Below are 11,484 nucleotides of genomic sequence, written 5' to 3'. Positions count from 1 at the left end.
CCCAACAATAGAGAATCTATGTGTAATTACATTAATTTTCCTAATATTAGAGATAATTACACTTCCTCCCCTGAAGTATGGTATAATTACACGTAAATTCCTTATAACTTGAAAAATTACAACTAGCACTCTTGAGGTTTGCTTCCGTCTAACAAATAAGTCCCCCGTTAATCAAAATTTACTGAATTTATTGATATTAACAAAATAGCTAAGTGAAAATTGTTATTTACCTTGAGTGACTTATTACTGACTTATTGCAGGTCAAATAATTTTTTCGAACTAAACTACCCTTATAATAGTGAAGATATACCTCCTTAGATGCATTAACACGTGAAAACGTATGAGAGTAATTTGATAATAAATAGATTTATTTGACCTGCAATAAATCAATAATAAGTCAATCGAGGGTATATATAATTTTTTTATTATTTTTTTGTTAATATCACTAAATTTGATGAATTTTAATTAACGAAGAGACTTATTTGTTAAACAAAAACAAATCTCAATAGTATTAAATATAATTTCTCAAACCACAAAAAAATTATGTAAAACTACACAGAAAAGTATAATCATCCTAATATTTTATGTGTCTGTCGTTGAACAAAAGGTCCCTCGAATTGTCTACTTTATACTGAAGGATAAAGTTAAGACCCACAATTCTTCATTTAACACTTATGACACATGTGTACAAAAAATTATCTACGTTTATTATAATTTTTATTTATCGTCTTTCCATGCATAATTTAACATAAAATTATTGATAATAATTATTTAATTTGATAATATAGCTATTTTTGAAAAAAAGGCAAAAGAAAAAACAGAATCCACATTCAATTATCTGACTATAAGAGACAATGGGGTGAACAAAAAAAATACGTCACAAGCCGAGACTCTTATAAGATCATAAATTAAAATTTCAAAATTTATGAATATTATTTATAAACATTTGATATATCTACAATTGTACTATTTATTATTAAGGCTCGATCCCCTTAAATAACTACTTTAATTTAAAATATCCTTAAATATATATTAATTTATTTAATAAATAACTATCTCTTAAATCAATTTAAAGCATCGATTATTTTCTTGTCATGCATACTTAAATATTTTGATTGACGAATTATTTTTAATTTAATTGAATAAGTGCCATTCGAATTAGGCATGGAGTACATGCTTCGTCCACCAACACTATTAAACGTAATTAAGGAGTGGATAAAATAAATATATTTGCTATACATTTAACTAAATAAATTAATAGTAAACATTATATCTTTTTTTGCTATAATTTCTTTCTCTTTCTGCCTTCCAACTTTAACTTTCAAGCTTCTATAACCACATCAAGCTGCCAAACTCTGTTGGTGAAGTATTAAAGTTATCCATGGTTAAGATCTAAATGTAATTAATTTTAGGAATAATTACATTTTCCTCCCATAAAATTTAATATAATTAAATATAGACTCATTATAATTTAAAAAGTTTAAATCTAAAACTCCTAAAATTAACTTGCATCTAATAAATAAATTTATCCGTTGATTAAAATTCACTTAATTTACTATATCAATAAAAATTTATATTTATCATTAATTAATTTATTACTAACTTAAATAAATAAAATAATTTTTTAAAAATTAAATTATTATACCTCTTTATATATAATAAATAAAAATAATTTATTCATAAAAAAATATATTTGACCTACAATAAATTCATAATAAATCAATAAAAATAAATATATATATATATATATTTTTTATATGAACTCTTAACTAGAGAAAACTTATTTATTAGTTATAAACAAACCTAAATATAATTATCCCTTAATTTTACTTAAAAAAAAAAAGTAAACCTTTCAAATTCTAATATGCAATTATTTCAGATATTCCTTTCTTTGACGAGTGAGGTTAAGGTATCAATTATTTCCTTATTTTTATCAATTTATTGGTTTGATTCAAAAATATTAAATTTCTTATAATATTGTATTGCGTATTTGAATGTGGTAATTTGCTGGTAAATATGGATGTTTTTTTTAGAAAAATAGAATAAAAGGAGACAGCACAATAATAAAGATACACTCAAATATCTAAACGAAAACCTTACAAGTTAAATACAACTGCCAAAAGAGACTAAGGAACGCCTTGGCGGTTAATGGCATCGGTGGCGGAGAGCTGATCCCGCGGATCCGCGACGCCGCTGCGACCGGCGAGGGTGGGGGCGTCGGTGGATCCGGCGGCGCCGTGGCCAGGTTGAGGCTGGAGGTGGCCCTGCGTTCCATACCCTTGTTTCTTGTAATCCTCCACGTCTTTGTACTGCGTGTATGGGCTTGTCTCCACTGGTAGCCCTTCTAAATTCACCTTCTTTTCGTTCTCTTGCTTCTTATCCATATTTCCGGCCTTGTGCGTTTTTCCTTGCTATATTCACTGGGATTTGAGGTTTGTTTTCACGAGCAGGGTTATTGTTTGGATTTTATAAGGTTTGATGGTATGTGTAATGGCGCCACGTTTGCGAAGGTGTGTCAGTTCTTGGCATTAGGTGTCAACTGCCGAGGAAATCATGGCTAGACCAATGTGATGCCAATTAAATTTACGAGGATTATTGACTTATCTTCTTATCCAATTTTGGGTTTTGTGGAGATTTTATAATTTTGAGGTTGAGTTTCAGTTCCACATATGCGAGAGTATTGTAATTGTCTTGTTTTGTTTACTTCGAATATGCTCGATAATTTAAAAATATTGATATCTTGAATTTTTATTTGAATTTGACTGTATTATTAAATGATGTACTAATGAATGTTATTCCCAGAAAACAAAAAATATATTTGTACTTTCAATTTTTTTTAAATAAATTCTAATATTAATATATTAATAACCAAATAATTACAAGAAAAAGAAAACACAATTTTGAGTACACAATTACAAAAATAGGCAACTTTAATTAATTATGTTGGAATTCGGTTTAACAATTAAATCATGCAATTTTAGAAAAATGACATTAAGACCAAAATCCGTTGAAAACTGCAAATTTTTTCTTATGAGATTCGTCATGTGCCCCACACATAACTCCCAAATTCCAACCAGATTATAATTTTTGGTGGATTTTATTGTTAACTTAATTCCTCTTTCATTATTAACTAAGTATATCATAAAGCAACTGCAGAATTAGAAGACTCGGTGGACCAAGAGCAGTTATCTAGTCAGACCGGTAGAACGGTCCGAGTTTTGACACATTGCTGTTCTTCAATAAATCCATACTGATTGCTGAGGGATACAAGAATTCAGATGTTCTTTATCCAAAAATTAATTAAGAAGTTTCCTTATCTTTGGAATTGGATTTCTTTCTAACACTGATACATCTATATATATATATATATATATATTCCCCTACATGTGTATCAAACGCTCCATCGATGCTTCCACCAAATACGGGTCCCTAACCTTGTACATGAACCCGTGAAAACTTTTAGCTGTCATTTTTGTTAATCACTTAAGCAGGTCCTCCCATTTGCAGTACTGCCCGCCTGCCAATGCGCGGTAGTACCTGTCTCTGCAGTAGACCGGCCTGCCATCAGCAGCCTCTGCTGCTGCCGCTGCTAGGTCGTCATCGGACTTCACGTCAACTGGCAATCTCAGCAGCTCCTCCTTCCTGCAATTTATGTAATTGTTATGCATGCATACTCAGTTGATGGATTTGAAGTCTCATGATACCTTATGTTGAACTTTGTGCTGATCTTTGAGGCTGAAACGTCGGACGGGTCCTCTTTCTGGGCGAAGGTCGTCTTAATGAAGTCCTCTACTGGCGTAGCGAAAATGAATAGTGAAACTCCAGCAACGAGCAGGGCTCCTGTACCGACAAGCGTCTGCTTCAGCAACTTGATGACTGGTTTGACCTATATGCATAAACCACAGTTCTTTATGCCAAGAAACATGCTACTCTGATCCCAAACACACTAATTGATTGGTTTGCTCGTATTTTCGTGTCATACAATCAGCACATTTTGGTATTAAATTTTAGTTCGAGAATTAAACGATTCTTCTTTCTAATGGTTTAAACATTTATGCATGCCGGTATTCTACAAGTCATTTTGATAATTCAACAGAACAAATCAAATTTGTACCTTGTATGAGCCCAGTAATCTATCACGAGCAAGGATCTGCAGGGAAAAGGGATAAAATAAAAAGAAATGACATGATCAGTGATCAATGATTACAAATGCTCCATTCTGTTTCTTTGTTCATTTAGTGCTCGGTAGAGTCTGATTTCCATTCTTCACTAAAAGAGTTAACTTTGGGTAGCAATATATCGACGAGAAGGTGCTAACCTCCGGTGGTTTTACCCACATCTGACCGTCATACCATCCGCTTTCTTCGTATGGTATGACTGCTGATAAAAGCCGATCACCAACATAGCTCCATCCCTGTCAAATGCAAAACAGAATGTGAGGCCTGGAAGAGGACAGTCGATTTTGTCTGATTTGAACGAATTATATATCAAGTGCAACATACTTGTCGTGTGATTGGTGTACAATTCAAGGAAAATGACAAATCATATGACTTGGGTAAGAATTTTTGTTTTATAATTAGTTTTGTTCGACAGAACTTGATTTGAGTAAGAAATTTTTTGAAAAATCATTTCGATGGAGGATTTTATTAGGCTTATCATCACTTCCATAAGTTATGAGATAAAATTGTCATCATGAAAACATGAAATTGCACATATGATTAGTTTCTTCTCCTTCTGGTTCTGCTTTGTAAAAATAACACATAGGTGGAAATAACAGAAAATTGAAATGAATTATTTGGAAACTACTGTTCCTTCCATAATTTTTACAAAGTTAAACCAAAAGATCAATTTATGTCCAAAATTTGACCCAATAATCTGCCTAGAGGAAATGTCTCAAGTTGCGAATGAACTAACAGGAATCTTCTAAGTCGGGGGAGTTGAGCTCGAGCTCAAGCTCGATGAGCTCGTCAGATCGAGCTCGAGATCATTACATATGATTCGAGCTCAAACTCGACTCGTTTACACCCCCTAAGTTTTATGTTGGCTCTGAAAATAAATTTTCTATTTCAAACTCTATTATATTTGTTATTCCATTTAATATATTTACAGAAATTATGTCATTTATTTTAGAAATAATAAGATTTCAAATAGAAATTCTCGGATTCACAAAAAAGTAGTAATAATTTCCAGTAAGAAGATTAGAACGTACCAGATAAATCCTTAGGACAATTAACGAAACAAGAAAAAGAGTTCCCGTACCAGCAGCTAGAACAAAGCGTAAAGGATCCTGCATCATTCAAAATTATTAGTTCTTTCTGACGCTCAAGAAATAATGTCATTAGCAACGATATAAATTTCTTATAAAATAGTTGAATTTGTTGCTAATTACCGTCCAAAATTTCTGCGTGAATTTCCGTAGCAGGGAATACATATATTTCATCCAACATAAAAGAGAAAATTCTGAAAAAACACAAACTACGTACCTTTGAAGGATTGAAGCTAGCTGCTGCAATAGGCACGCCCAGGACTGTGAAAGTGACCAGCCATAGTCCCCCAAGTCGCAGGAAAAACGATCCAGGCCCCAGCTCAGCCCACGAGTACAGACTCTCATCTTTCAGAGATGAATACTCATTCACCTGTTTATCATCACCTGATTCCGTTACTCTCAACTTCAACCCCCCAAAACAAGAATTTACAACATTTCTATGTGATCTTAGCTTCATGATGTTTAGATGAATTAAAACCTACCGGCCTTTGCTCAAAAGGCACCTCGAATTCCAATCCAGGTTCCCAACTCTGACCTGGAGCTCCTCCACCTTTGCCTCCGCCCATCTCATCTTTCAGGGCCCTGAGCCTGACACCCATCCTTCCATGACCTCTTTTATACTCAAGTAATGAGCTGAAGCTTCTTACATCAATCTTGGCCTGTCTGGGAATCGGGACTATGGAACAATACAGGTTTAATCGAAGCATGTCTGCTACCTGGAAAGGTAGGAAGATGAAGGAGAGCTCCTGGAATCTTAAAAATGGAGGAAGTGGTTGCTTATTAGTGCAAGATTTTCCTTTTTCAAAATTTCTTTTACGTGGAGGGAAATTAATATTTGTGTTTTTTTCCTTTTCTGATTGGACATTGGGGTGGCCCCGGCGGAGTGTTTTGCTTTGAATCCACAGGTTTTCTTGGCCCCATCTGTAAGTAGGATTATCCTGGAGAAAGATTTACACTTTTTGTTGGGTTTTTGTGTGGCTGTGGTGTGAGGTGTGTGTAATAGAGTGTGGCGTAACGTGTCAAGAATACAGCAGCACGCTGCTTACTTTTCGTGTTTGCAAGTCTCCACGGGCTTTATGACTTCCAATTTCTTGCTATAAGATGGGACGAAGTGGAACGTTGTGTGAAGTAGGATGGTCCGAGTTCACTCGGGCTCACCTGCCGCAATCACAAGTTTAGGTGCGACAATGCAAGAAAATTTTTTATTATAGCCGTTAGATGTTTAAATTAATAAGGTTAAATGAAGGTGAAACTCGAGAGAAAAAGTAAAAACAATAAATATTGTGCCTACTATCTAGAGGTTAGATATTTATAAATTTTATCGAATTTTATGATTCACTATGGACTATTGATTTAGTTTTAATATGACTGTTGAGGAGATCTAGTATATTATCATATTTCATCCTGTCAGTCTGATCTGAGCATGAATTACATGAATCCAAGGCTATTCAAGCTATTAAGATGCTCTTCTGGGTTTTTCCAATTAATTCTAGGAGTTTGGGCAAGTTTCAAGACCCACCTTGAACTCATCCTATTCAAGATAGGTCCAAACAACACCTGCCCGGCCCATTTGCCATCTCTTATGCCGCATCAACCTCAAAACCAATTTCTTCACGAGGCCTCCGCCTCTGTAACATATTTCTCTTGCAAAGCTTACAAACAAGCGTCTAACCTCATTGGATGCGGTCAATTATGGACGAGTCACAAACTATCAAACACAACAAACAAAGACATGGTTTCACTAAAGATAAACTGAGAACTGCAGTGAACTTGATCACAAGCAAAGACAGTTATAATGCAAGGATTTGAGTTAAATACTCTATTGCAGATTCGTATCGCATTTTGTATTACATTTTATACATAGACAAACAACCAGTAGCGCAAAACATTTCCCGTCTTAACAATGTAAACCTTAAGCAAATCATTTGCCTCAGCAACACATAACGGTAGAAAGGTCCGGCATGTCAGAAGCAGAAATTCGTCTAAGACAAATCATTGTCATATATTTTTGTTCCCAGATTACTGGGGAGATTTAAGATATCAGAATGAATATAGAAATGGATAAATCCACATTGTCTTATCCAATTTACCAAAGAAATAATTGGATGTTTAATATATACTGTCCTAACAAAAACAAAAGGTAGATTCACATCCTATATAGCTTATCTTTCAGCTTCAGCATTTCTGCATAGTTAGATCCTCTGAAGTTGCTCCATCTTGAATAGTTTGCGTACGTTCCCCCTGCGCCATAGTAGAGAAATTCAGGAAACTTTTATTGCATCCTCCAAGAAACACAGAAAATACCAAGAGGGATTAGGTTGTAATGGAAAATTCATTTGAACTAGTGAAATTCTGGTCCACCTGCCAATTAGGAACAGCCTGCGATAGAACATCGATATACTTCTCCATTGCCATCTCCCTACTCATGTTCCCGAGCTTCTGCCAAGCATTCCTGTCATATTACAGAACCATTTTCTCAGTTAATCCAGTGTAACTGCTCCCATCTCCTTCGTTACATAGTCTAAACAACTAACGACAGCCTCAGTACAGCCATTAAAGAATTTCATCATTGAAAACTAATAACCTTTGCTGGACTCAGAAGGGATGTAGATATTATTATATACGTGACTCCAACCAAGCAGAAATAAGCGTTAGCGCGTTTAAAAATTTGTAAACTTGGGGTTAAATTACTAAAAGAGTCGCTACCGAGTGATGCATAACCTTATCAGCTCAATTCTTCAATCATCACATTCTCACTGACCTTTCATTAACAGATACAGCCAATTTTAGCCGAGTATGAAGTAGTACTATATTATATGAAACATGTTCCATATTCAACAGAGACAAGCAGGTAATAAATATCCTTTACCAAATCTAGAAAAGTAAAAACTAGCAATTAATGAAAACATGCAACAGGCTCTCCGTGAAAACAGTAACAGGCCAAAAAGAAAAGGCAACGTCGCCCTGCACGGAGCTTCTTTTTAAAAGTTCAGGGATCGCGTTTCTGTCAGTGCTGTCTTTTGGGGTAAAATGCAACTAACCCTCGAAAATAGAGTAAAAATTGATGAAATTACCACTTGTAGCGAGCTGAAATCTTCAATGCCATAGGCTGTGATCCATGGCAAGGCCCTTCAAGAGCAACCTTTTGAAGCCCATATAACTGCAACTTCACATCAGCAATCTGATCAGCATTGCTCTCAGAACCCACAAAAACCACTGCTTCACCAAAATTCTTTTCCAGTTCAGTCCTTTCTATTCCCTCCCAATCATCATCAATCAATCCCTCTTCTCCTTCACAATCATCCTCACAGATTCCCATATTCTGACAAACATCATCCTTAAACCCACTGCAAGAAACCGATTCCTCAGACCTTACACTAACTGGAACTCCTGTTTCTTTTTCTTCTGTTACTCTGTTTTCAGCCTCTTCAGCAGCACCGACACTCTTTTCCTCGTCTTGATGACAACTCTCGTTCACTGATTCCACTGCTGAAGACCCAATCCTAGTTTTGCTTTCAGAATCATTAAAAAGATCAGTGCTTTTGTCTGTTTCACGATAAGTTCTTCTGCTCTCCTCGATCGCAACAAGATTGTCAAGAATCAAGAACACTAAAACAGAAAACCCCAGAACACACAACACTAAAAGCTCCACCACATCCATATTCAGCAAATATTAAGGGAGAAAGCAACAAGAGGCCGACGACAGTAAAAGAATAATTGAAACCCGTCTCTTGTCTTTATATCATAATGAACAAAAAGGAGATTAGAGTTAAAAAAAGACGGAATTCTTGAAGACAGAGAAGAGTATATTCGGCTGAGGAATTCTTGAACGATGGACCCACTGCGCGGTGGAAGAGTTTTATAATTTATTAGCATTTCACGTGTGCAAAAGAGTTTTACCCGACGAGATGTTCTCAAACGATCTGTGTTGGATAAACAATCCGTAGCCTCTACTCTATCGTTTACCAATAAATTTGGACACGTCCCTTTTCTTGTTTTGCTTTGATAAAATTCTTATCTAAATTGGGGACGAATTAATGACATGATAACTATAATATATATCGTATAGTTGATTGCTCTCTTTAAATTTTATCAATTATATATTAGTAAATATCATGTAATTAATTTATATACAACCAAGTTAATTTGAATTAAAATCCAATGACGGTGAATTATATTAATTTATTTTAAAGTAAAGTTTAATTACATAAACACAGCTTTGTCATTTATAAAACTACAAAAACATCTTTTGAGATTGTTCTAATTATAAATATATTTTATATTCAATAGAAAATTTTTACGTAAACGCTCCTTAGGTACATTCCATTCATATCCCAACAAGAGATGTACCTATAATTTTATTTATATAATTAAGTCTAATGTCTAACATCAAGAGGTATTGTTGTTGATACGGGCTAAAAGAGATCTCGGCCTTATTTCTTCCACGGTTCCACCCAATGGCACCCACCACGCTAGACCATACGACCTCCCGATTGGAAACACATAAAGTATAATTACAATGACATCCCCTCAAATTTAGCATAATTACGAATACCCTCTTGTTATTTGAAAATTTATCAATACCTCTTGATATTTAATGAAATTAAGTAATCTTTTGATGGATTAATAAAATTATCAACTTTGTCCTTATTGTATATTTTTTCATTTTAAAAAAATATAAAAAAATCAAACGGGATGGATGAAAAAATTAAAAAGAATATATATATATATCCACTTAGTACATAAAAAAATCAAAAAAAATTTGAAAAATAAATAAAATTATAATTCTTAGCCCACAATCATATTTTGGTTATACGGTCATTAAAATCAAGAGTTTTGGTAATTTTTCAAATAATAAAAAATTATTCGTAATTATACCAAATTTTAAGAAACAAATCATTGCAATTTACCCTATAATTTACCCTTCAAACCCCAAAACTCTCCTGCAAAAGATACTGATTCAACTACTGTGGTTTACCAAGAAAAGATTGGGGTATATGGTTCTTGTCTCCCAGGTTTTTGTTTTCTTGCTATGTATTTCCTTCTTGTCGGGGCTTTGCTTGATGTTGTTATAACAGATTTATTCACAAAAATTTTGGTCTCTTTATGAATTTTATTTAACAGGATAATAGGAGTACTAGAATTTGACGACTCTCACTAGTTTTAGGATACTAGTTCTTTTCGTATTTCATTCAAAATCTTCTACTGTAAATTCCACTGCATCATCTATTACATTAAATATATACGCAACATATAAATTTCGTTACTTAAATCATATAACTTTTATGCATGTGGCATCTATCATTAAATGTAATAAAATCTACAATATGATTTATAATTAAAAAAAATATCCAATCTGCTATGGATATGTTATTTTGCAGTTGTCAAATTTTTAAGGTTGTATTTGAAACAAGAAATCTGCAAATAAGGACTTCGAAAATGCATAATAACAAAACTATTGAGTTTATGCGAATAATTCCATGTTGCAATGATTTTCAAGTTTTTTTTATTTATTTTAATGTATTTTTGAGTCATTATGATGAGTTTTAAATTTATTAAATATGAATTTATTTAAGATCTCTCCCTTAATTTTTTGTCTCATATCATAATTTTTCCATCTAAATGGAACTTTAAAAATGATGGTTCATGCCTCTATATATAATTGAGCTGGTCTTATTTCAAGTTGCTATTACAAATAAATAATCAATCGAGGTGGCAAAAGGGAATATCTCAAGAAAATTCTAATTTAAATTGTGTTTGATTAGATCATAATCAATTTGAATCATATAGGAATATTATACTAACTTTTATGTAATTTACATGTCTTATTCACCTAAGACTTTGATTGTTTGCACATTGTTCTAACTATTCAGAATAAAATATCAAAACATTAGACCTGAATATATCAACAAAGCCCTGAAACGTTTGGCACATGTTAACACTCCGACTTCCTCGAAAACAATTCGGATCATAGCATGTTTAATAATAATTAAAAAAATATATATTAATTTAATATCATAATTTAATATAAAATATAATTTTATTAACTAATCCAAACACATTCTTATTTAATATGAAAATCTAAATAAATTGAAAACATATATTTTTCATTAAAATTGATACCTGAAAATGAAAATACAAACAAACAATATTGCATGTCGATGCACGGGAAAATAAATAATAGTCTAAATTTAAATATGGAAATAAGTGGGAAGGAA

General features: G+C 33.2%; 3 protein-coding genes across 3 annotated transcripts; all 3 read right to left on the bottom strand.

The window, feature by feature from the left end:
* Window positions 1-2,061: 2,061 nt before the first annotated feature.
* Window positions 2,062-2,460, bottom strand: LOC105176201 (uncharacterized). The gene has a single exon (XM_011098932.3). The coding sequence runs from the start codon at window positions 2,382-2,384 to the stop codon at window positions 2,127-2,129; it is 258 nt and encodes an 85-aa protein (XP_011097234.1). The 5' UTR covers window positions 2,385-2,460; the 3' UTR covers window positions 2,062-2,126.
* A 770-nt stretch (window positions 2,461-3,230) lies between these two features.
* CGLD27 (DUF1230 family protein (DUF1230)) lies at window positions 3,231-6,067 on the bottom strand. The gene is made up of 7 exons (XM_011098931.3): window positions 5,749-6,067; window positions 5,484-5,636; window positions 5,210-5,287; window positions 4,319-4,414; window positions 4,115-4,150; window positions 3,705-3,886; window positions 3,231-3,642 (listed from the first exon to the last, which is right to left on the bottom strand). The coding sequence occupies exons 1-7, from the start codon at window positions 5,971-5,973 to the stop codon at window positions 3,480-3,482; spliced, it is 933 nt and encodes a 310-aa protein (XP_011097233.1). The 5' UTR covers window positions 5,974-6,067; the 3' UTR covers window positions 3,231-3,479.
* A 1,176-nt stretch (window positions 6,068-7,243) lies between these two features.
* On the bottom strand, window positions 7,244-9,135 carry LOC105176199 (uncharacterized). The gene is made up of 3 exons (XM_011098930.3): window positions 8,341-9,135; window positions 7,628-7,718; window positions 7,244-7,507 (listed from the first exon to the last, which is right to left on the bottom strand). Exons 1-3 carry the CDS (start codon window positions 8,925-8,927, stop codon window positions 7,442-7,444), a joined length of 744 nt encoding a protein of 247 aa, XP_011097232.1. The 5' UTR covers window positions 8,928-9,135; the 3' UTR covers window positions 7,244-7,441.
* Between the last annotated feature and the right edge of the window lie 2,349 nt (window positions 9,136-11,484).

This window comes from Sesamum indicum, linkage group LG13 (assembly GCF_026168435.1).
Source record: "Sesamum indicum cultivar Baizhima isolate 11 linkage group LG13, ASM2616843v1, whole genome shotgun sequence".
NCBI lineage: Eukaryota > Viridiplantae > Streptophyta > Magnoliopsida > Lamiales > Pedaliaceae > Sesamum > Sesamum indicum.
Note: the sequence above shows the minus strand (reverse complement) of the source record. Positions and strands in the feature narration are given on the sequence as shown.